This window comes from Xiphias gladius, chromosome 11 (genome assembly GCF_016859285.1).
Source record: "Xiphias gladius isolate SHS-SW01 ecotype Sanya breed wild chromosome 11, ASM1685928v1, whole genome shotgun sequence".
Lineage (NCBI taxonomy): Eukaryota > Metazoa > Chordata > Actinopteri > Istiophoriformes > Xiphiidae > Xiphias > Xiphias gladius.
This window is the reverse complement of record NC_053410.1, coordinates 19,143,058-19,168,748: the sequence shown is the minus strand read 5'-3', so window position 1 is coordinate 19,168,748 and position 25,691 is coordinate 19,143,058. Positions and strand designations below refer to the sequence as shown.

Below are 25,691 nucleotides of genomic sequence, written 5' to 3'. Positions count from 1 at the left end.
CCTTGGTACTGTTGGAACTTTGTTGAATATGATTTGTGTGGTGGTCGGTGTTAATATTGTTTCTTTCTTCATCGTAAAGGTTTGTCTTTTTCCACATAATACCATGGGATTTCTTCCTTTGCTGTTGAGGCTTATTGTGTCACAGCAACATGTTGGGGTCAGACAGTAGAGGTGTCTGTGTGGTGGGTGGTGTGAGAGATTTTAAGCTCCTTTTCAAAGATGTGAATGATTAAATTGTCTCTTGTCTTTGTACTTGATTTTTAGATATGATGAGTGGATCAAAGCAGACAAGATTGTGCGCCCTGCCAATAAGAATGTACCAAAAATAAAGCACCGCAAAAAAATAAAGGTACGAGTTTGGAGAGTTTCAACGTTTCAGCTTAAACCTGGTTCGATATCATGAGGTGAATCACTGACTGTGTTAAATTCTGACAGAACAAAGCTGAGAGGGAGCGAGACAGGTTGGAGAGGCTCAATGACAGAGAAGTCCTCGGCCCTTCGTCCAACACTAACCGCGTCCCACGCTCCAAATGTGGCCTGAGTCAGGATGTCTTTTCCAAGATGGACGAGGGTGAGGACAAAGGGACTCAGCAGTCTCCAGTCGAGTCTATAGAAATTACCTCTATCCTCAATGGCCTGCAAGGTAGCAACACTCATTAGCCTGTAGTCCTCATGCACCCTTACAGCAGATTAGGACTGTTTGACTCTGAACTGGTTTATATATGGCTGTTGATATCCTGCTGAAACTAACAGACATTCTGTGTTGTTTGCCTCAGCCTCTGAGATGTCCACAGACGAAAGCGAGCATGAGGACGAGGAGGGAGAGCATATTGAAGAGGATCGGCCAGGTTGCAGAGCCAGCCTCAGAAAGGCCCCACCGGAGCCGGCACAAACATCAGAGCGTTGGGAGAGCGGGACTCCACCTGAAGGATCCAAACCTTCTCCAGTCTCTGGAAAGAACCAGGATTTAGTCACTGCAGAGAGCGCAGACGTTGGGAAGCGCAGAAGTCAACCTGAGCTAGAGGGTGAGGCGAGCACCAGGAAGAGGAAATCTGATGGTGCAGCAGAGAGGACCCCAAAAGGCCAATCCAAAGCTAAGACGAGGAACACCAGGAGTGCTGACTGGTTACCTGGAGGCTCTCCCAGGAAGCTGGAGGAGAGAGCAGCCGGTCCTGGGGAGGAGAGGGGGGCCTCGTCTAACAGCAGTTCAGATGACGAGGGTGCAGCGCTGACCGAGTCCCAGGCTGAGGAAAATCAGCGAAGCCGCCCAAAAACCAAAGGTTCCCCTTCTAAGAAGTACAACGGGATGAAGGAAAAGACCAAAACTGGCAGACAAGCTGGGTTCTGGGAGATTCCTGAAAAGAGGGCCAAAACGTCTGGGAATGCAGAGGAAAGGCCTGCTGTCCGTTCTAAAGGACAAAAGGATGTGTGGTCCAGCATCCAGGCCCAGTGGCCGAAGAAAACTCTCAAAGAGTTGTTCTCGGACTCTGACACAGAGGCCGCCAATTCCCCTCCCCCACCTGTACCTTCATGCCTGGAGGAGCCGAGTATCGAACAGGACGCTGGGCCTGAGGACGAAGTCTCGGAGGAGCAGATGGAGAACGACAAACTACAGGAGTTTCCAAGCAGTGGCAGTAACTCTGTACTCAACACACCACCAACAACGCCCGAGTCCCCCTCGGGAGGAGGCAGTGCCGTGGAGGACTCTGGTCAAGCGCAGCCTTCCCCTCCTCCACCGCCCATACCCCCTGCCTTGCCCTCAGAGCCGGTTTCTGACGCTCTTCCCCCAGGACCCATACGGGAGGAGGTGGCAGGCGGGCGCAGTGAGACAGACAGCAGCACGGTGGAAGTGGAGAGCCTGGGCGGGGAGATGCAAGACCTCCCGCAGGATGAAGGGGCAGGTTCCCCCTCGAAGGTGTTCGACGTCAGCCTCTCTTGCAACAGCAGCAGCAGCTGCAGCCTAGAGCTGAGCGGTAGCAGCCAACAGGAGAGCGAGCAGAAGTCCAAAGGTACAAATAATAGTAAATGAACTATATCGTGTATTTTTCCATGACAGAATTCATTATTTTCCTTCAGGATGGAACACTAAAGAAATGCAGGCTGACAACTCATTTCACAGTCCGCCTGTTCCTTCAACATTTTCTCTTTTTCTGTGTAGCGTCTGTGAGTCAGAAGCGGCAGAAAGAATCGCAGACAGGTGGCGCCTCAAAAAAACACAAGCCAAACCGCAAGACCCTAGGTGTGCCTCCCAAAAAGAACAGGAAAACAGGTAAGGAGAGCTGTAGATACAATTGCTGACACCTTACTTTTATGAGCTTTAGAATTTCTATTTCATATTTATTCATTTCCTGACATTGTGTTACAGATTTCAGGTGGGAACGGAAATGAGATTTTGCCCGATCAATGTCCATTTTTTTCCACCTCTGCTGTCTTCTCTCCTCCAGCCAACAGCAGTGACAGTGAGGACCAGTCTGTTGTTGAGGGCACTGCCAAATCAACTGCCTCTAAGAACAACGCCTCAGACGTGAAGGCTGCCACTTCGCCCAAGTGTCACGGGCGATCTCCCCCCTCGAGCCATAAGTACCACAAGCAGGGTGACGCTGACCACAGCCAGCACCGAGACAACCATGGAAGATCGCAACGTGTGTACAAGTGGAGCTTCCAGATGTGTGAGTATCACATGGCCAAATAATTTATTATTCCACTCTGAAAATACCAGACAATTTGACTTTTCCATCAGGACCCATTTAAATAGTCAAAATCAGATCTTCTTTTCAGTCTAATTTTAAAAAAGCTTTTACGTTTATCAGCCTTTTTCCACTTTGATTTTTAATATGTGAATCGGGTGCACTGCCCCTTTTAATTTAGCAACTATTTTTCTTTCTGATACTAAAGTTGAATTTAGTATTATTTGCATTATTTGCATTCCACTTAGCTGACCTGGAGAAGATGAGCAGTCTGGAGAGGATTTCGTTTCTTCAGGAGAAGCTGCAGGACATCAGGAACCACTACCTCTCCCTCAAGTCTGAGGTGGCTTCTATTGACAGACGAAGAAAACGCATGAAGAAGAAGGAACGGGAAAGTGAGTCAGCTCTTTGTTATTTCAGCATAACTGATTACGAAGATTGGGCTTCACCAGCTATTCTTAAATCCATTCTTGAGTTTGTGTTTTAAGTCCTTCCTAAATTCTAAGTAACTGTGAGCGAATTCCAAACTAGTGATTTACTAAATCTGGTTTCACCATTAAAGGCTACTAAAAACTATATACTATAGTATAAAATATAGGTTTTCAGGGTTAGTAAAAATGCAGGTTAGAATGAGTGGCAAATACCCGATCATGCTAACCTAGATGATGTTATATGGTCCTTTAATCTGATGTGTTTGGCATAACGTTTCGTAATATGCAGTACGTTGTGTTGTGATAAAATCCGAAGACCCTCAGGTTCCGGAGCTCCAAGAAGCATCTTTTTTCTAAAGGTTTTAGGATGTATGGGTGCTTATTTGCAGTGGACACTGGAGATAATGGTGTCTTCAGTAAGTGTAAGTCACCCTGACATTAAAAAATGAGTGTACCGAGTCTGTGTGCTCAGATTTGACTGAGTTATGACTCAGACAGGGACAGTTTGCGGACAGGATGTCACAGTTGCACCTAATAGTTACTGGGTGTAAATATTTAGCAACAACTAATCTATTTGTAAGAACTAATTTAGATGCAAGACATTTTGACTTTGTGATCCATAAATGTCCACTTAGGAATCACTTGGGTCATAACAAGGCTAAGATTGAACTTAAAAAGACCTCCCACTCTAGGAGTCTACTGTGTGTTTGAAAACTCCCCACAACTAAATCTTGTTTCTGTTCCGCAGGCACGGTGGCTGCTTCCTCCTCATCTTCCTCCTCCTCCTCACCGTCCTCCAGCTCACTGACTGCGGCAGTCATGCTGACACTGGCTGACCCTCCGGTGTCATCCTCATCCTCCTCTTCTCAGAACTCTGGGGTATCAGTGGAGTGCAGGTGACAGGACGAACCAGCAAGGAGCCACCGCACCAAGCACTTAACCAGCACCCTGGGGTCACCGCCCCTGTTCTCTTCCAATAGGAAGGACAAGTCAACCTACATACTGTAACTACTGGGGCACAAAAACCAGACCAGAGACAAAAAAAACAAAAACAAAAAAAAAAAAAAACAAGAAACAAGCACTATTTTCTATTGACAACTGTTTCCTTGGCAAGCTAATGGCACTTAAGTGCACTTTTATGAAGATTGTGTAGGGGGATGAAATTTGTCAAAAAAATTTTCAAATTTGTCTTTTGCGCTCTCCTTAATTGAACATTTATAAGAATTGTTTTTGCAAGCAATAATTTTTTCCATTTGATAAAGTCATATCGGTAAGGGATGATTTCCAGTGAAGACCCCTCTGTGCTCTGTCCTCATAGCTCAGCATGGTACAGCCTGTGCTTGCCTTGTGATTGTGGGGAATTCAGGGGAACACTGCCACATTGGCATTAAGGGTGTACAAAATGTAACTTTGCCACGTTTCTCTGTCCACCCGCATTAAAAAGGCCTTTGTGTGGTTAAACCTCAAGCGGTTGACGATGCCCTTCGCATTGACAGGCATGTGGTCCTGTACGAGTTTCCATTGAGTCATATAGTTGGCGATAGAGAGGGTTTCAGACCATCATAGATCCACTGACAGCCTCAGTGGATGAATATGGAATGATACTGTAGTGCCTTTTTGTTCTTTTCCATGGGGCACTTTGAGAAAGGACAGCCCCCCCCACCCCCTTTTTTTTTTTTTTTCCTGATCCTCTTCTGAAATCAGAGGGTCAGCTGGAACAATGTGTCCCTTACAAAAGACTGAAGAATGCTGTATGAGTGAGCAGGCAGTGAAGGGCTGAGTCTGACAAGATAATGATGGTTTTTATCAGCATATGGTAACATTTAAGAAATGTAAAAGCAGAACTCCTGATCATACTGGATCACCTGTAATCTACTACTGAATACTCATCCAGCTTGGGTACAACTATTGAGTTTGGCATTATAAAATGTGCAATGAGGGAGTTGGTGAATATAAGGGTCACAGTACTTCAGTTCATCAGCCTTTTGAAAGCCCATCTGCTTTATTTCATTATGTTCTCATCGCCCGTATAATCCCCCCAGTCCCACCGTCTTCACTGAAGATTTGACGGTGCACCTCTGCAACTGGATCATTTTAACTTGAAGGCCGCTGTAGAAGGTATTTGCAGCATGTACTCAGTACTGCAGAACACATGAATGAAGCTGAATTCCACATTTGCAGTGTTTGGCAAAACATGAAGTTATTTAATTAAGTATATTTTTGCTTCATTAAATAAAGCAACGCATCTCTTTCTAATTTTACTCATGATCAGTAATGACATGCCAGCTTCCTCGCATACTCACCCCTACCAAAAATGTTTGGTCCTGTTTCCTGTACTATGACCAGATTAAAGGTAAAGATATTGTAAATGTGCATTTATATCATAAAGTGATGTATGTGTATACATTTCTGAAGACATCTCCAGTGTTTCCTTTGTATAGACTCCCTACTGTATGATAACCTGAAGTTGCGTTTTGTTTGGCACTTGTATGTAATTGTATGCTTTTGTTATACATTTGTATATTGAGAAGTGTTTTGAGTCAAGCTATTTAATATCTTGCACTGTTAATAACATGTACTTTTCTGTACAGACAGTTTTACGGTTTTAACTGTAGTTTGAGTGTAAATACTGAGGGTTCCAGCATGTTTGTTCTCCCCCCTTTGTCCTCATTCTTTTCTCTTGTAGGAACAGATTTGAGTTTTGTTTATGTTGTTCTGTTTCTGTTCTGCCTCTTTCATCAGTTTCAATAGTCGTTTTTTTTTTTTTTTCCTCTTTTTTTTTTTTTTTTTTTTTAAATTTCATGTTTTGCTTTAGTTTGTATTCTGTTTTGTTTTTCTATAGCTTGTGCTTGTAAGAGGAGAATGGTGGTTTTAGATGCAGCTGAACTATTTTCCGACCTGTACATGGCCTGAAGCTTAAGCTGTATGAACCTGTATATGGAAAATGGTCTGGATTCATAGATAAAGAGAAAGTAATGGAGCTTGTTGAAAAATGCTCAATAGTATTTATTAGGCTCATCTGATGATGGTCATTGTGTAATTTATTGTAAAAATGTAAGCAAAGCAGAAGCCTCTGTTTGAAATAAATGCCATAGTTTGTGAAGTACTCAGTGTGTCTGCTGTCATCAGTGGGGGAAAGTGACTTTTACTCAAGAACTGTGTATAATTTTGAGGTATTTCTACTTTACTTGAATATTCCTCGTTTATTATACTTCTGCTCCATTTCATAGGGATTTTTTGGGGTTTATGTTTTACTCCCTTTTACAGCAGGAAAATATTGTACTTTTGAGCCCCGCTACATTTATTTGACAAATGTACTTGAGCTACTTTTTTTTGCAGATAGTTTCTGCATATACAGTAAAACATACTTCAAGCTTATAAAATATGATCCATTGTTAAAGATGGAAGGACCCAACAGTACATACAAAGTAAATTTCAAAATTACAAGTAGTTAGAATTATCTTCACCTTGACCAAACACAACATTAAAATGCCAACACATTACAGCATACAGCATTAGACCTACTTTTGCTTTTGATTTAACATTTTTTTACTCAAATCGTGGCCTGATTAAGTTGCCCTGAAGGGAAATTGTACTGCTGGGGCCCTATTAACCCCCCCGGGCATACATGGCGATTACATGTTATAGGTTTGCTGTGTGGTAGTTTTCATTCAGGAATATGCACCGTGTAAGACAATATTAGCTAAATTGATTATCGTGTTAAAGCAGAATTCTGACACACAAACCCCATAGGGCCACAAGATCAGCTGGATTCACTCACTATGGTGCTTCAGTAGTACTGATTCACATGTTACCAAACAAAGTTACGAGTAATACCACAAACTGGTTGTCACACGGGGCTTTTGGGGACCCCGAGACAGGTGCCCCCCTTGCCCGGCTGAGAATCCAACTCGAGGTAACGGATCTGATCATTTGATCCACCAGTGGTTACCATCCACCTCGACAGCTCTCGCTGTTCACAAAGGGCTTTTGGCTAATGCGGAGTTTTTTTGGAAGTGTGTGAGGGTGTATATATTCATATTTGCCCGTGAAAAGTATTATTCTGACCATGTTAATACAGTATATATAGAGAGAGATATATGGATATGGAGCGTGTGACGTCGACATTACGTCTTGCGTCACGATGGACGTACTTCCTCAGCACGCTCCGCTGCGTGCCGCGCACTTGAGCCGATTTCAGATATGATGAGCGGTAGGACGAGCGCGGCTATTGCCGGGCTGTGCGGAGCCCTCTTCGTCGCCTACTGTTTTTATTTCGACAGAAAGCGACGGAGTGACCCTCGCTTCAAGGAAAAGCTACGTGAACGTAAGTGTGCGAGCCGGGGGGAGCAGGGGAAGAGTTATCGCAGCAGTCCGGTCGCAGGGAGCATGCTAGCTTCCTCCATGTGGCAAACACACAAGGACACTGCATCCAAAAAAAAAAAAACTACACGGAAGAAGTTCTCGTTTTTCAAATACTCGCAGCGTAGAGAGTATTAAAACGTACTCTAACTTATCTTTTCGCAGCTATGTCGCAGGATAAGTAACTCGAATGAAACACGCTTTAGCTAACTGCTCAACTTGTAACCATGTGTGTCTCGTTCAACAGCAAACTAAACTTACCAGCACAGCCTCAAACTACTTTTTCTCACTCAGGTAGACGAAAGCAAAAGGTTTCTAGTGAAAAGTCCGGGCTGGCTAAGGTAGGACGAATGGTAAACCATTCTTTTCAGATCATTTTTGTTTTTTACTGAGGCCTACGTGAGCGTTTCTGACCCCGTTTGTTGACTTAGAAGCTGCCTGACTTGAAAGACGCGGAAGCTGTTCAGAAATTCTTTCTGGAGGAAATCCAGCTCGGAGAGGAGCTCCTGTCACACGGTTAGAAACATGTTACCAGTCTGCAGTTCTTTCTCTCTTTTTTTTTTCTTTTTTTTTTTTAACGACTTGCTTTCCAAACCATTTCTACCCCAGGTGAATTCGAGAAAGGTGTGGACCACCTGACCAATGCGATTGCCGTGTGTGGTCAGCCTCAGCAGCTCCTACAGGTACTCCAGCAGACGCTGCCGCCTCCAGTCTTCCAAATGCTGCTCACCAAACTGCCCAGCATCAGCCAGGTGAGGCTATACCCCGCATATCCGGTTAAAATTTCAGTGCGAAGGTCTTGTGGCGGAGCATCCTTAGTAAACCCCCCAGTTGCTATATGTGGTCTCTGGGACAAGAAAGGGTGCAAGATCAATCTTAGAATCATCCAAAGCTGAGAGCTATGTTTCAGTAGCTCTTGGTTATTTCACCTCTAAGACAGACAGACATACTGACATTACAAATAACAACTAGTTGTTAATTTCCTGTGTCATTTGACAAAGTGAAACGTGTCTCACTGACAGAAGTTTTGCTGTTCTGTAATTGTTGCCATTCACTTTTTTTATTCTTTTTTTTCTTCTGTTTTTCAGCGACTCATCAGCTCTCAGTCTTTAGCAGAAGATGACGTGGAATGAATGTGTGTGAATGCTATAACTATTCCGTAAAGGGATTTTGGACACTGATACTTGCGCACTGTCTGGTAACGTCTGACTGCAGTTTGCGTGTGGGATGTGAGCCTGATTATCACAGAGTTTGACCTTTGGACGCCAGATGACCGTAACCCCCCTCTATCATAGCCCTCCAAGGTTAAAGAACTTTGTCAAGGTTACATTTCTGGGAAATGTTAAACACGTTGCATCTTTCTTATCTTGTTCCCACCAGATCTCATGTTTTCTTGCCTTCAGTTTATTCTATTTATTTCCCTCAAAAGTAATAATGTGTTATCTTTTGGGGGCCATTGCTGATATGTACAGAATAAAAACCAAGGTATGCAAACGATTTCTTGTATATTGCTGCACAGTTGCTATACATGTGAAATGTGTAGAAGAGTGTCTACTCTAAACAGAACGCTTGTTTGTGGAATACTGTCATTAAGTTGTCTGAAATTTTCTTGCAATGTCAGTTAAATTGTCAGTTAATTTATTTTTTCTATTCAAGTCTTTCATATCTGGACATATTTTTGTGTTTAAAATCCTACAATAAAATGTTGAATCACACTTTGGGGTTCTGAGTTTCCATTTGCCAGTAGATGGCAGTAGCAATGCACAGGAAAAAGTGAAGCATTTACAGTTCTGAAATATGTAGTGTGGGCAGTTTTTTTTTGTTTTTTCTTGGAGAGCTGGAGATTCATTTTGCTGAATGGAAAGTGTTGTGTGTAATTCAAGCAATAGGTATTGCTCAGGATTTTTTTTGAAAATTATACCACAGAGAAAAAACTAGGAGAAAGATGTTAAAGAATATGGAGGAAGGTAATGCAAGCCAATCTCATGAGACTTTATTGCTAGGACCCATACGTCTAGGTATGTTAAATATGTTAGAGAAAAAAAACCAGGACTCTTGACTTTAAACATGTTAATGATACTTTGACATTGGTTAATAAAATACAAACACTGCCAGAACAAGGTTGAATTGCCTGAGAGTATGGTATTTCTGTTTCCAACTGGCATGTTGAAACATATGAGCTTGTGTGAGTGCACTGAGCCACGACGTCTTTTATTGTGAATGGCTTTATTGTGTTTGCAGGGGAGCGAAAGTGGAGCAGCTCGTAGGGGAAGGGAGTAAGTCTGGTTGAAAGCGCGTCTATTGGAAGACAAATAGAGCTGTAATTATTTTTATCCCTGTCTGCAGCTGTTTTTCTAAGGGCTCTTGCCAGAGCAGCCCGGGCCTTGAGGTTGCCAGGAAACGAGAGCAGGGGAAAATACTTTTTCTACATTAGGAATGAAAAATGAAAATTGAACACTGGCCTAGAAATGTCGAGTCAAGACTAAATGGTAGACAGTGTTCCATTTTCCGTGAACTCATGCCCTCACTCTGCAGTCTTTACTTCAGCACTCCTGCTAGTTTGCCATTGAGTGGAAAAGGAGAAGCCTGTCGAGAGCTTTGCAGAGTCGTCTGGCCCACAGTGCGTGCTTGCGTGCGTGCACACGCAGAAGAAGTGGCTCATTGTTGACCTGTCCTTTGGGAGGCGGAGGAGGAAAATAACAGACTGTGCTGGAGGTCAGGCCGGAGCTCTGGTCTGCTGCTGGCACTGGGGGTAGGAACAGGTTCAGACCCCTCCATACGGCGTGCCACTGGCCTGCTTCTCCTGAAAATAAACACTCAGCTGCTGACCGCATTCTCTGTCCCCTGCAGACTGGAGAGCGCTGAGGGGTTCACTGAGGGATACCAGTTCAGCGCTGCCTGCTCCGACAGCACGCCACTATAAAGCAAACCAAGTGAAACAGACTTGGATATAGGGCTTTGATGCATTTGATTTCAGCATGACACAGCAAATCTTCTGTTTTCATCTAAGACAAAGCCTGCTCGGTGTCCTCAATGCTCAGTAGAATATGAATGTAGTCAATTAGATGTTTGTTCTTTGCGTTTGACTTAACGCCATTCTTTTAATTGCATTCCTGTGCTATTTTAGCCTGTATGAATGGGTTATGAGTCAGCTCTTCATATCTGATGAAACCGGCAGGGGAAGAAAATGGTGAAATGAAGAAACTCCCTCCGCTGGTGCAGTAGGGGGCACTGTTGTTCCAAGCAGTATTTGCAGACGTCTATGGCCCTCCACTAAAGGACAACTGAATGTAGAGAGCCGAGAACATAACAGTTCCAGTTGACAGCAACAACAATGGCTGTGCCTGCAGCACAGAGACCATGTGCTTGGGAGGGGGGATTTTTTTTTTTTTTTAACAGTTTGTGATCTTTTTTTTTTTTTTTTTTTTGACTGTGCTCATGATGACAGATGCACCCTGTTCATTCATTACAGGTGCAGGAAACAGCCTGTTATTGAAGGCAACTTTAAAATCCCAGGATAAAGGTGTAGAGAGTCTCTGACCAGCTAGGACCAAAGCAAGTCTGACTGCCATCGTAATTTGTTTGCATGGATTCTGATCGTATGTCAAATGTTGTATTGGGAATATTATAGTCAGTTGAGCCTCACAACTCATTACTGGAAATCTTGTCAACAAATGATCCACGGCAGTAATTACTTTTTCCGTGCTATTCCAGTTTATGAGTTTGAATGTCAAAGCTTGAATGCTGCTCTACGTACACTGATTGGACATCTGAGATGTCTGGTTGTGTAGGAGCAGCTGTGTTTGGGAGTTTAAGGCAGCCAGAAATAACTCTGTTGTATGGGATTGCTATGGAAGCTTCACGTAGCTCTGCAAAGCAGCAGACTCTCTGCTGCAGCGGTCTACGTTTGAGAACCGCCGAGGGTTACCTCGGAGCGGTAACCCGGCAGGGAGGCTTTTGCTACCCGTGGCTTCCTGATCACTGGCTGTCAGGTGGAGGCGTCCACAGAGGCAGCGAGTCCTCCTGCGTCCTTGTTTTTTGGAACGTGTTTTCCCGCTGCCCGATGATGCTCAGAGTCGCACTGTCTGTGCCCTGTTGCTGATGTCATGGCTGTGGTGCCAGAGTCTGCAGCCTACTGTACGTTGTCATGGAGAGGGCAGGCCGGGGAGAAATATGAGACATGTCCAGGCTGTGCCAGCAGCTATAATAAAGGCTGCTGCTCTCTCCTGCACTGCCACTTGTGTGCACAGCAGCAACACAGTATATTAATTACCCAGCGCCTTCCCTGTGTCATTCATCAGTGAGGGAGAGAAGAAGAAAAATTTCCAAGGCACGTACTAAAAATAAAGCGGCACTGTACGTGCTCAGAGTATTAACTTCCACACAGATGACCCATTTTTCCATCTCAAAGGGTCTGAGGATGGGTGGAAAAAAAAGAGGGGGGGGGGGGCTGAAGCAAGAGGGAGGACGCAGTGGAGCACATGAATCTAAAGCAGGCTACACATCCTGCCTTACTGTCATCTGTTTTCCTTTTCTCTGCTGCTCTCCTCCTGGTAATTTAACTTGTACTGCTGCCCTTCCTCCATTTCTTCCCACCCCCATGTGTAGCCTAGCCTGTTGCTAGGCTACACAGCTCTGTTGTTTACATTCCCTGTGTGTGTGTGTGAGCCGACCCCCCCCCCAGCGCACCCTGCCTCCAATCTCTTCCTAACTCCTCATGACTAGATCCCTGATTAGGCTCAAATTCAATAGTACTACTCTGCCTAAGAGAAGTGAGTGCATCACATGACCTGTGAATTCCTGTTTACGTTGGGTGGTTTCCATATTTTGGTCTGGTAACAAGCCTGTCGGGGGGGGGGGCAAAGACGATGAGAGGCGGCAGAACTGAATGGGAGAAAAAATATATCACTCAGCATCAGTTCTCATCCTGTCATCTGTCATCAGCATTATCTGTGCAATGTAGGGTAGGAGTGAAACTAGAACAGGGAAGTGACACATACGCTGAACAGGAGAGCGAAGAAAGGGTTAACTAAGCAGACTGTTTGCACTGTTATTTTTTTCCCCCCTCTCTCTGATCTGCCTTCCTGTCTCACAGACAGTGCAGTGCAGTGGCTTTGAAAATCATGAGAGAGTCAGACAGGCTTGTTTTGCATATTGTAGGTCTCCTGCATTGACTTGTAGCAAATCCCTGCCCTCGGGAGGCATGTCAGAGGGGATTAATGGGAGGGCTGGGGCCTCACAGACTTTCCCATTGTCGCAGCCCAGCCCTGCACTGTATTTTCATCCCGCAGAGCGAGAAAAGAGCGAGCAGGTGGGGTGGTGGGGGTGGAGGGGAGGGTTCAGCTTGTGTGTGCAATGTGTGTGTCAGTGCGGGAGGAGGGGGGGGTTATTATACAGTGGTGTTATTTCCCTCTGCCTTGATTCTTTTGAGCTGAGCTGAGGGGAGGGGAGTAGAGTGTAAATAATGTATTAGGAGCGGTGGGGTAGAGGGAGCTGGAGCTTGACCGAGCTCAGAGTAGGGAAGGGAAGGAAAGGGTTGAGCGGCCATGCTGCTGCACAGGAAACTGGGGGCTGGGAGGGGTGTGAAGTGAGGGATGGGGGAGCAGAGGAGGAACTGTACGAGCTACAACAGCCCTGCTGTGGTGCTCTGGGGAATGTGGAGCCTCCGCAAGAATGAAGCAATCCTCTACTTGCGCTCCGCTCTCACAGTTTTACCAAGACAAGTAGTTTGCTGCTGCAGATTGCCATTAATAACGCAATATTAATAATAATGTGGTAATGTGAAATGCTGTTTCTCAACAGGCCTGGAGATGGTACTCAAATGGTTTCTATGGATCAGCAAAGCAAACTGGAAAACTGGAAACCGGTCCTTGGGCTGCAGGACAGGACAACATTTAGAGCTAGTATCCACACAGTAATCTAGGCTGAAATGTTCTTTTTACACAGACAGTTTCAACATTTCGGGAAATACATTCACTTACTTTCTTGCAGCGAATTAGAGGAGAAGATCGATGCTACTCTCATGTCTGTACACTCAATGTCAAGCTGCAGGCCACAGCGGCTTATCTTAGCTTAGCATAAAGACTGGAAACAGCTAGCCTGGCTCTGTCCAAAGGTAACAGAATCCGCCTACCAGCACCTCGAAAGGTTTGCTCAGACAGAAAGCAATGCATATTTTCACATGGATTCATTTGCGGAAATGTGACAGCTGGATCATTTGTTTACTTGCTCCAAACAATCAATGTACCTAGTGTATAGACATTAGCTGTAAGCTGGCAAGCAACCCACCTACCAACCATGTTTGTGGCACTTTGTTTGTGTTCAGCTCAGCTTCTCACTGAACTCCAGTTCTTTCTGTTATTTCCCTCCAATCTCTCTCCTTTTTCCTCTCACCCCTGGGTGTTTATGAAGCTGATTCCTACACGCAAAATTTTCACTCAAGTTGAAACGTTATCAACCTCCGAAGACATGTCAATTTGTGGTGCCCCAGGCCAATTTTGCATCTAATTGTCTTTCCGTCGACTTTGTATGCAATTGCGACGCCTCTAACGTTTGCTTTGTGTTCTGTCTGAGCAGTTAAGCTCACTCATCAACATGTTATATCTGGTCTTTGTGCTAAACTAAGCTAACAGGCGGCTGGCTGTAGCTTCATATTTGGAGTACAGACACGAGTATGGTATCAATCTCATCAAACTCTTGGCAAGAAAGCAAATAATTGTAATTCCCAAAATGTCGAACTATCCCTTAAAGTGTGATGAAACCGTTCACTTATTATACCATCAGCTCTTTATTTCTCTCTTTATCTCTCCATGCTGTTCTCTTCTCGCTCTCCCCTCAGTGTTCCAGCTCTTTTCTTTCTCCCACACCTGCTATGTTTTATGGCAACGATAAAGGGGACCTCAACCTTGAAACATGACAGAGAAACCCCAACTCCCACAACTACAATCATCTAAAAAAGAAGAAAAAAAAAAAAAAAGATCGCTTCTGCTCTCCTTTACACACAATGTAACCTTGGTGTAACTTTTGTATTTTATCATCTTTTCTTGGGCTCGCAGAACTCTGTTGCCGTATCACCCTGTGCAGCTCGGCAGCTACAACCCACTCGTTCACCCGAGAACTACAAAGTGGGTTTGACGCCTTGCATCTTGTGTAACCACGGTCTTTGAAGATTTTGGCTTTGAGCTCTGTGTCTCATCAATTCCCTACGCAAAGCTAAATTTGAATCTGAGGCGAGCACATAAGGGGGTAGCTTATCTGCCCCACTCGTTTAATGTTATTCATTCATGCGGACTATTTTTACGACAGGCTGTGCATGCAGAACTATTTTACATTTCTTGTTTTTTATGTAACTATGTTCATTCTGAATATGGATGTGTGTGTGTGTGCGTGCGTGCGTGCTTAGAGACAGTACAGTAACTTCTTAACCTCCCATGTGAACCAGAAAACACTGGTTGCTTTTGTAGGATGCATGAAAAGTCAGGGCCCCCTTGACACATTAAAGTCATAGTTCGTAATGTTCTGCATGAAAGTTAAACGCTGCTGTAAAGGGGAAAATATCTGATCACGAGTCTGGCCAGTTGTAGGTCTTTCTGGGTCATCCTTTGATGTTAATTTATGTCTTAACATGAGGGAGAGCAGAATGCATAAAATAGAGTGAAACAGATATCTCCCCATTTCCAGTCACACCGTAAAATGAGTGGTACTTACCACAGCAAATTCCTGACTTATTTGTCATCTGGGGCCCTGGATTTGTCACATCAAATCTGCTTTTCTCAATGAACTGGGGAGGGAGATTACAGACTCATAGTCAGTGAGATAATAACAGCAAGTCGGGTTTCGACTCTCAAATGAAAGTCCTCAAGAGGATGATGCAGAGAAGAGAGCCACTTTGTACGTAACATCTGATTCTCACGCTACGTCTGAAGCGCTTTCTCTGTCCATCTGGAAATATGATTTTCCTCTGCCCCCAATCCATTTGAGAAACCGGTCGGCCTTGCAATTGTTCGGTGAACCTAAGCTGCCGGGCCACACCACTCTTTTCTATTCTTCAGCCCTGCCAGAAAATCCTCTTCGAGGCTGAGCCGATCCACCATGCAGCTCAGTTCACTATCGATATAAAACGAGACCAAGAAACCACATGTTATTCTCTTCTCTCTGTCTTATCACCTTACACGTAACTGATTGTTCTGTTCTCATTACTTTTCCCCGTTTCATTTTTCCCATTTTAGTCCTCAGGACTAATTTTGTCATTTTTTTTGTCCTTTCTCTCCTCCACAGTGTTGATTTGTTTCAGCTTCATGCCACGTGAGCTCACAGTAACAGATTCCTGGTTTGCTTAGAGATTCAACTGAGCTACATCAAATATCCTCCATCTGACCTATTTTACACTAAAGCCTTGATCTCCCTTCATGTTTGTTTGGAGTCTATTTGCAGCTCCTGTGATGATTTGATATTACTGCCTAAAATATGAGCGACTTGTTATGTTTGTTTTCAAACCACAGTACTATTTCATTAGCATATTAAAGGCTTTTTTGATATCCTTATCTAGTTTGAGGTGTTTCTCTCCATAAATTATTTCACAGGGTAGGGGAGTCAATCACACAGATAAGTTCTTTACCATTTAGTTTCACCCAGAAAGCCCGCATTCTTGGACTTGATTTGAATTTAATGGACTTGGAGATGATTAATGAATCAATTATTGGATACAGCGTCTGATCTCTGGGAGGTTGCAGCAGCGACATTGACAGCTTTTCAAATTGAAAGAAGCGTAATCATTGTGGAGAGTCGCCTGCTGCCAGCTCAATGTGCTCCTGTAATTATAAATGCATGAAATAATTAACAAACAACTCCACTGTGAGGTCGTTACACGTCGGGTCATTTAGGGTCAGCAGCGAGGGACTGGTGGAGAGTGGAGCTCGCAGATGATTGCACTTAGTCTGATAAGGACGGTAACACAGATTGAGTTAATCTTGTAGCGAGAAATGCACTGTAGGCTTTTAGTCCAGATGATGCTCAGTGTGAGGCCTCTCTCTCATATAGCCCAGCGAAAAGCTCAGTGAAAGCACACACACCCCCTCCCTCCACCACCATCACCCCCCTCCCCAGCTCCATTCTTCCACAGGGACGGCTTGTTGACATCCATTAGGAGGTTTCCCAGCATTGAGCCAGGCCAGGAAAGAGGGCTAATGATGTAATTCCCTGAGAGATGACATTAAAATGTCAAAGTGCCGCAGCTGACATCATCCATTTAGCACACATTTTCCAATAACACACATTTGTCTTCCTTTTTTCCTTCCCTCAGCTTTCCTTCCTAGAAACTGGAGCTCCCCACCCATCACAGTGCCTCCAGGCTCTACTTAGGTGTGCAGCCACACGATGGAGGACAGTCTGGAGTAAGGAGGGATATCATCAAACCGTGTCTACCCCCGCAGCTATAAATGCCCTGCTCCAGAAAACAAGTATTTTGAGCAGTCTGTGTGTGTCCTGTTACATTTATCCCTCCCTACTTTTAAGCCTCAGCTGATGCTAATTCATCTTGTCTGCACAACAAAGACCCTCACGCCCTGCAATACTCATTTCCCCACCTCTTTTACAAATCCTACCACATGTGGGAATGGCCTTGTGGTGATTTAAGGTTAGCTATCTGTATTTATCCCTAAGAAAGCGAGATCTCATCTGATTTTGATTGGTTTAAAATGTGTGAGAAAATGAAGACAACATCTTGTACAAAATCCATTTTCTACCTTCCTGCACGCCGCAGCCCTGTGCCTTTCACACTGGTCAACAAACACGCTGGTTTTCAGAGAAAATGTAGAATCTGAATTATATTTGTACGAGGGAGACTTGACAGCTCTCTATTCTTCAGCCCAGCGAGTGGGCAGGCTTAGACTTCAATAATGGATGCTTGAAGGCAGAGTAAGTAGACGTGAACTGGAAGCAGAGAAGGGGGCTGCGCCTCACTCAATAATGAATCAATTGATCCCCCTGCGGATGATGGATCAGGTTGCTATGACGACAGATGCACTGTTACCCGGAGCATGGAGAAGTGGTTTGTTTCCCAGAACCATATGCTCAAGGCTGTGAGGGGATCTTTGCTTTAAATGTACGGTAAGGCAGGATGTGATTAATAAAGGAGGTCAAAAGAGAAAATATTAAGAGGTGGATTAATGCAGCCAGATGTATATTCCCCATTGAGGAGTTACTATGCAGAGTCAGCAATCCGACACATTATGGTGTATAATTCCAAATCTATTTTTCTCTATTTTTACCATGAACACAGATGTAAAGATGCCGCAGGTGCATGAGGTTATAATGGCAATCATTCCCTCGTTGATTAATCGGGGCGTTCCTCCTTTGATGGATGTCTCAGCACCGAGTCAGAGCTGAATACACATGTGGGTTTTTTTGTGCATGTAGCGCCGGCTTCTAAAAAACCAACATGTTTACCATGTCTGCATGTGTGCGTTCCGTTGCCGTGGCAACGTGGCTGATGCCGGGTCCAGCTGGGACCGTGTTGCCAAGTAACAGCTGAGTTATGAGAGTGGAGGAGAGGAGCGTGGGCATTGTTAAGGGGGAGTGGTTGGAGGGAGCGCCGACGAGGATACGAGGACTGCTACAAAGCAGCGAGCAACAAAGACTTGAAGAATGAGGGGGGAAAACATCTCTGAGGGTAAAGAGAAAAAAAAGTGTTTATCCTGGTTAGAGCTCTGGATTGAAAAATAAGGTGTTTTTCATTTCTCTCTGTGCCTTCCTGCCAGATAATATTAATACTTGAGTGCATCACAAAGCATCTCTAGTCTGTGGAGAAGGCACACAGACAAATTAAGACGTGCCAGCAACATAAGTGATTTTGCTGCAAGCCTAACAGCAGCAGGGCATCTCTGAAAATTCCCCTCATGAACAGAGAAACGGAGTGATGAGTGTAGCATTGTGCGTGCAGAGGCCCGGCTGCACTGACCCTGCCTCTAACATGACTACACAGAGAGCGCGTAGCCCGTAACGACTCACAAGCAGGCAGAAATATCAGAAACAGTCCAGCTCCAAAGCCCTCAGCTGTAAATGATCGTGTGTCCTTGTAGACCGGGAGGCTTCGGCATGGAGCTGCAGCGAGTGGCCTGTTGTTGAGTCAGCACTGGTTTAGCACAAATACAGACAGGGAAGGTTACGCTGATCTCACTCCTGAGCTCAGTTTCATGGTTGTGCTGGAGAAATATGGCCTGTGATCCATTAAGTTACATGAATGGCTAACGGTTTGTCATTTCAGCAGCTGCTCGTGTTTTTCAGCTGCCATGAGGATTGTTTCACACACAGGTTAGACTCACAAAACCCCATCTGTGTGTCAGATGATTAAAACGAAAGGATGACGGAATGTTCTTACTATCCGTCTACTCTCATGAATCATCTCGACCCAAACCTAAATCTGCTCCTTCCTCGTGCTCACAACATGAGTATGCAGTTTTACTGTCATATCAGTATTGTCTCAGGCTCCTGGCTGAAATTGTTTTGTTCCTGCTCATTAAGAACACATTTTTCTGTCTTCCAACGGCTGAGCAGTCTGATTGGTTGTCATGGAAACTGATCATGAAGTGCCTCGGCGCTTCATTTCGGACTAATTGTCATCCCCACACAAACACGCATGCTCCCAGTCTCACACCCGCCGCTGAAATCACAGCATTTGTCGCTCTCTTCGTTATAATATTCTCATGCTCCAGTACTTCTCAACAATAAACCTCTGCACACAAAGCCCACGAAATCCTGAGTGAAATAGCTGAAAACAACAAACCCCACTAAACAAAACAGCTATTGAAGTTCCTGGAAATGTTCCCTAGCCGCTTGCTTCAAATATGCTTGATGAATTTTCCACCACATCAGCCTGGGAAATGTTAAATTCGACTCTCGGTGCATGACTGACTCATTCAGTCCTCGGCTAAAGGGTACGTTAAGTGACATCAAAGATCAGAAGACGTTGTGTCCTTCCAGATTTATGCAGTTCAGGAATTACAGGTGGAGACAGGGTGAACCAGAAAAACAAAAACAATGGAGCCAACGTGGCCCCGTGCTTTATATAACCGAGCTTGCCTGTGGCAATTGTGCAATGCGGTGCAGTTGTCTGGGCTGATGTAAACAGAGCCTTAGTGCCTCTGGAGGCTCAGCCATGTGCCTTGATGCAGCAGTTATGGGCACATGCCCTACTTTCATAAATCAGAGCTGGAAAAAAAGGAAACAGTGTGAGGGGAACGGAGGAGGAGGGGTGAGAGGGGATGCCGAGTGAGCAGGAGAGGGAGGGAGAAAGAGATTTTTCGAGGGAAGCGAGGGGGCTGAACAAGGCTCATATTGATGTTCCAAACACAGCTGCAGGCGTCAGCTGACTAGCTGGCCTGGAAGCAGCCCCAAGCTCTGCCTCCTGCCTTTATCAGCTTACACTGTGACCTTTCTCTCTCCACTGGAATAGATCTACCCCCCCCCAAACCTAAACCCCACCCGCCCCCCTTCCATACCTGGCCCTTTACCACGCACTGTCCACACAGCCCCGATGAGTTCGGACCCTGTCTGTCCTCTCCGACTCTGACATCTGACTTTTGCCGGGGGGTTTTGCATCCGCATGCCTCCAGAAACACTGGCTCTCTTTCCGGCGCATCAGCGTTTTCGTTTGTCTCACATGGCTTGGTTTTCAAGCCTCGCCCCACGCTCTTACACAACTCACCATGAAGTCACTGTTACTCCTCACGTCCGCACCCCTTGGTGGAGGATAAAGAGAGAGTGATGATGAAGGGTTCGGTTACTATGCAAATACAGTACATGTCAGATCAACAGGATCGTTAGGCAATGTGCTGTTGGTCACTCTTGTGTTGGATTTCAGCAAAGTGTTCCTTCAAGCAAAGACAGAAAGAAAGATTTGGATACTTAGCTTAAGCTGACAACTCAGGTTTGGACTTATTTAGTGAACCTGAAGTTAGCAACACTTCAGGGCGAGTTTGAAGCAGCAGCTGTCGTCGAGGGTCTGTTCCTGAGGGGCAGTAATCAGCAGGGGTAACTGTCAATCACTGGTCTGCAGGCCTCATGGGCTTTTTCTCAGAAAGATGCCCCCTCCGCACACACACACAGCACAACTCCCCTTGATGACGCTCTTCAAGTGTTACTGGATAGTGTTTCTAAGGGAGCTGTCCACCCACACACACACAAACACACACACACAGAGCAGTGCCTCTTTCCCCTCCCAACTGTTTGCAGGAAACACTCATCCTTCTCTGGAGATGTCGCTCGCGGCGGCTCAGGCACTCGTAAATCCTGGGCTCCTTTCTGGGAAATTAAGGGCTTGAAAGACACATACATACACACACTGGGAAGGGAAAAGCGGTTGAGTAAGGGGGGGAGGCAAAACACAGCTTGCCAAGTATATCTCCGCTGGAGAGGTTGGACTGAGTGTCTGCCTTCTGTGGGAGGCAAATAAGGAGCATATTCTGCGCTTCCCCGGTTACTGTGTGAGAATCCGAGACACTGCGGTATCCAGGCAGACCTCAGCGATACCCAAAACATCACAGGAATGAAGAGTGTTTGGTGGTTGAAGGACAAAGAGGGATGGATGCAGGGAGCAAATAAGAGGGAAGGCAGGAGAAAGAATAGAAGCGTTTAAAGGCAGCCATCGCCAGCTTCAAATGTCACTCAGCTCCCGGTCAGACAATGGAACACAGCTGTCGCTAAGCTTTGAACTGCAGCTGTCTGTCTTTTGTTGGCATTATTTGTGTGTACATGCGGTCATGAGTTGTGTTTCAACATGGGCCTGCTATAAAGTATTACAGGAAGATTCAAATGTAAGCGGGTGGATTGAGGTCACGGGGCGTCGCAGAGAGACACATGAGTAGGTGGCGAGTTGTCCGATGTTCCTGATTTAGACACCCTCAAGCAAGAAGCAGCGATAAGGAGGGGTGGCGCGGCAAAGAGGCTGCGGTGCACAGTCTGGAGTGGCCTGTAATGGTTTGGGGTTGACGGTCAAACAGGGGATGGGACATGAAGGACAAAGCTGAGAGGGACATCTCACTCGCTAAAAAAAAAAAAAAATCTCCATATGATTTAGGGCGACGAGATGAATCTGGAAATGAAAATTGATTCGTGACTGAAACGGCCGCCGTGTCCGTCACGCCTGAAAACTCCTTCAAGTGCCTCATTATCAGTGTCATCTGTGGATCACTGGAGAACATCCCATCATCATCTCAGCTGCTTTTTGATCATCCTCCAGACAATGCGTCATTAGGCCCGGGCTGATTATTTAAAGCGAAGCTCAATTACTCAAGGGGAGATGCATTAGCATATCAGAAAGCCCAGGCGTGACTCTGCAAATAAAAGAACACATTAGACCCCCCCCAACCCACCCCACCCCCACCACCCACAATATGTTTCAATTATTCATATAATGTAAGAGTGAGCACATAGAACAGAGTCAAACCTTGATTTGCATTCACCCAAGGAAATGTACAATTTTCGAACTCTCACTTCCACACACTGGCTCGTATTTTGGAAGTTTTGCTTGGTCCAGTGGTGGGAGTGTGTTCACCATCTTTGTTGCATGATTAAGTAGCCTGACAACACGCCTCAACATCAAAATGCCTTAAATGTGACTTTTCACGCTACACCATTTTGTCACAGTAGTTTAGTGTGCCACCCTGGGAGCCTAGTCAGCGCCTGCTCAACTACACAATTGAGGCTCCTCAATTATTCATAAGAGGGAAAACACACACACACACATACAGTCTCACTTTGCATGTGTGCGTGTGTGTCTGTCTGGAGACAGATGATCTCATTTCCCAGAGATGATGCTTCTTGTTTCGGCTTTTTAGTGAAGCAGGGGTGTTGACCTATCACACAACTCAGCAATGAAAATGTCAGTTCGCGCCTTTCAGCCTAAAAATGCCATCAACAGCCATCCTGATAAATGAAGGCACCTCAGCCCGTGTGGATCAGATGATGAATTTGGATGGAGGGAAGTAGCCAGAATCCTCTGTTTTTAAGTGTTGTGTGCAGCGAGGCTAGAAGATGAGGAGTTGTAAACTTCAGTTGGACTAGAGAGGGAGTTTCCCTGAATAATATATCAGCCCTTTAATTCAACCTCTGTCTTACTATTTTTTTGCATGCATGAGTAAATTCCTATGCGTGCTTCTGTCTGTGCGGCTGCCTACTGCAGTGCAGGACTCTGCGTTGCTGCTGTACATAAGGAATGTGCGAATACGTGTGTGTGTGTGTGTGTGTGTGTGTGTGTGTGTGTGTCAGCCGCTGACTTTGTGTTCATTCCACAGTAAATTGCTCTGGCTGCTCACTAGACTGGATGGAAAAGGCCCCAGGGCGAGAAGTGCACAGTGCATCAGCAGATGGGAGAGCCCACTGTGTTGCCATCACATGGCATTCCTCCTCACTGGGCATGCTCAGTGGGCCACGCCCCACAAACCACCACCACCCCCCACCCCCTTCCATGGCCTGTTTGAACCAGTCACTCGGAGGTGGCGGCGGGAGTGCTCTCTCTTGTTTCTCATCTGACCTTCAAAGCCAGGCACGGGGGACAGTAGGTTGACAGGGGGGAGGGAGGGGTGAGGGGTGTTTATCTAAAAACTCTTTGGGTAGCAGGGCTGATATGTCACTCATTATTTCCACTCTGTGCTTTTGCCCTGTCATGGCCTCCTGAGAAGCATGCAGCAACCCAGTGCCTCGCATTCAGAGCTAGCAGAGGCTTCACAATGGTTAGCTATCAGAAGAGATAACAGAATCATCAGCTTATACTATGAACACCCTGCTGTGTGGTCGTAAACCGAGGGCATAACTATGCATATCTCACAAATATAGAAGATGTAAAAAGGGAACTTTTATAGCATTTACCCATTATGTTGAATTACAGGAAGTGAAATCATTTTAGTCACTGTGCACTTCTCTTATGTAAGTTGTGCAACCTAATAAACAACAGAACGGGAATTAATTTAAATCACTTTAAAAGTGTATAGTTAGAGGTGCCGTCGTCCTCTGGGACTGATCCAACTGAAAGGTGTAAATAAATGCAGGAGCGTGGTTTCTAAACTCGCAGCAGCAAGTCTAACATTTCAAGTTGCTCAAGGATCTCATTCGCGCTATTACAGTTAAACTAACTGGATACAAAGATAAAGATTTAAGAAAAAAAAACTAGTTCATGTTTTACCAAATGATATGTCAACATGTGAAGATATAAAACCACTGCAGACACAGAAAGAATATTATGATATGATCATATTTTATGAGCATAATTTTGTGGTCTCCTGCCCCACTAAACACACCATAGTTTACACATCATCACCATCATTATCATTGCACACTGCCTGCTGACAATGCAGAGAACTGAATCACTAGCTAAATTCCTCCATGAGTCACATAGCAGGCAACAAACAGAGAGACCTTTTTTTTTTTTAAATCCCTCTGGCTTTTACACATTCTGTCTTTGTCTTGCCACCACATTCTGCTCGTCTCTGGTCCTTCCGTTTTTGTTCGCTCCGCTCTCTGACCTGCATGGCTCGGCTTCCTGTTTATGTCAGGCGAACATCAGGCCAATCAGCTGTGAAGGCTGTGATCCTCCTCGTAGCTATTTACTACCCTGTGGTCGGTTTAAAAAAAGACTGAAAATGAGCTAAACTTGGTGCAGGCTGCTGAGTAAGCAGACGCACAAAGCTCCAATCAGAGTCCAAAATTGACCTATATACCATCACTGCCCTTCTGCTCATGAGAGTTTGTGTACCTGCCTTTGTAGTTTGACTTTCTGAAGCGTGCTGCTGCTCACTCGGCGAAGTATTCATTTATGTGCTTATCATGTTTCTCACAGCGCAGCAGGATCTGCACGCTGACGATTTTTTGTTGCTACTGGGGGCTGGAATGTGCTGGTTTGCAAGTTTTGAAGATAACAAAGCAGCATGAGGCGGCGGTGTGTAAACTTTGGATGAGGTCACGGTCCGCCAACACAGCGTGCTGTGACATGAGAGGGGATTTTGTTCTGGATTCTCCCTTGGTGGTGTCCTACCTTTGCTCTGTCTTTCTGTTACCTTGTTTGCTCGGTGTGCATTTCAGATTACAATTGCAGGTTATCAAAGCTGCAAGCCTTAGCTCACGTCTGTTATTATATGGAGTATAGTGTAGACTGCACTTGAACACCGCAGGAATACACCATGTGGGGCTGCGGAGGCCTGTTCGTGGGTCCAGCCAGTGCCAGTTTCCTTTGAGTTCACAGAGCACCATAAATCTGTTAGACAGGGAGAAAATATAATCAGGGCTTTGCTGGGGCATTTGAGTTCACTGCAGGCATTACATGAGTACTAATGCCTGATTCAACACTGGCTCTGGCAAACATAGCTGACATTCAGTGTTTACACCCATCAATGAAAGCTGCTAGTCAGACAGTCTGATAGTTCGGCCTGGAATTAGATTCAGGAAGTCATGAGATTTCCAGGTGGCTTGGCTTTCCTAGAATTGTTAAGCAGGGATTTTTCAAAGCATTGCCAACACACATTAAACTGAAGACACCCTTCTGTAAAGAATTACACAGATACACGTTTCCTGTTCTTATCTCACATGGCAACGTCTAAATCCAAGAAAGAAATACTTAACACTTTTTAAAATCCAGCCCCACTGAGCACATACATAAATTAACCTCCTCTAAACTTGTGTTACTCCATAACTGGAACAGAAAGAAATACAACTGAGTGAAAATAGAGTGAAGATAGGGGAAGAAAACTCAAGCACTTGGACCTTTCCAGAGAGAAGAGGCTCTATGATACCATCATTTGGAACACAGAAATGCATGAATAATGAATCTGTGTTGAACTCCTGCTGAACCCCTCTGCACCACTACTGAGCCAGAGATCAGCACCACATGACATCCAACACACACACACGCACCCAATGACCTCTGCAAATCTCATGCGAGGCAATCTGCTGTGGAGTTTTGTGTCTCCTTTGTGAATCATTACACTGTGCTGCACCTGGCTGCAGTTAGAAAGAAGGCTTCTCCTTTGATAAACCTGACGACTGTTGGGAGGCGGCGGAGGACGCAGTAAGCCAGAGTGGAAAGATAAATACAAACTGGCGGCTAACCGGTGCTGGTGCGGTTAAGGCTCCCGCCCTTTTGGCAGCTGAAGTGTGTGTGTGTGAGCGGTTCAATGTTTAACCCTTGTGTCAACAGCTCGCATGTGTCACAACAGCATTCCTG

At 45.2% G+C, this 25,691-nt stretch overlaps 2 protein-coding genes and 1 non-coding gene across 7 annotated transcripts in view; all 3 read left to right on the top strand.

Annotated features, from left to right (window-relative positions):
• arid4b (AT-rich interaction domain 4B) overlaps positions 1–6,206 on the top strand; it is a 41,585-nt gene extending 35,379 nt beyond the window's left edge. For 2 of the 3 annotated variants that reach the window (XM_040138819.1, XM_040138822.1), the window contains 7 exons: positions 265–349; positions 436–643; positions 777–2,009; positions 2,159–2,269; positions 2,445–2,669; positions 2,936–3,082; positions 3,867–6,206. In XM_040138819.1, coding sequence (XP_039994753.1) covers positions 265–349; positions 436–643; positions 777–2,009; positions 2,159–2,269; positions 2,445–2,669; positions 2,936–3,082; positions 3,867–4,018 — 2,161 coding nt within the window. In that variant the 3' untranslated portion in view covers positions 4,019–6,206. The remainder of the gene's footprint in view (positions 1–264; positions 350–435; positions 644–776; positions 2,010–2,158; positions 2,270–2,444; positions 2,670–2,935; positions 3,083–3,866) is intronic. The other variant, XM_040138821.1, reaches the window with a different exon arrangement.
• A 1,038-nt stretch (positions 6,207–7,244) lies between these two features.
• On the top strand, positions 7,245–9,195 carry tomm20a (translocase of outer mitochondrial membrane 20). Of its 3 annotated transcripts, none has more exons than XM_040138544.1 (5): positions 7,245–7,445; positions 7,775–7,833; positions 7,915–7,996; positions 8,090–8,232; positions 8,569–9,195. In XM_040138544.1, the coding sequence occupies exons 1-5, from the start codon at positions 7,322–7,324 to the stop codon at positions 8,611–8,613; spliced, it is 453 nt and encodes a 150-aa protein (XP_039994478.1). In that variant the 5' UTR covers positions 7,245–7,321; the 3' UTR covers positions 8,614–9,195. The 3 variants fall into 3 exon arrangements, with proteins under 3 accessions (XP_039994478.1, XP_039994479.1, XP_039994480.1); XM_040138545.1 differs by having other exon boundaries at positions 7,247–7,445; positions 7,775–7,821; positions 7,912–7,996; XM_040138546.1 differs by having other exon boundaries at positions 7,249–7,445; positions 7,775–7,821.
• LOC120796971 lies at positions 8,288–8,422 on the top strand. The gene has a single exon (XR_005708445.1). It is a non-coding gene; the product is annotated as a small nucleolar RNA SNORA14 (small nucleolar RNA).
• Positions 9,196–25,691: the final 16,496 nt, after the last annotated feature.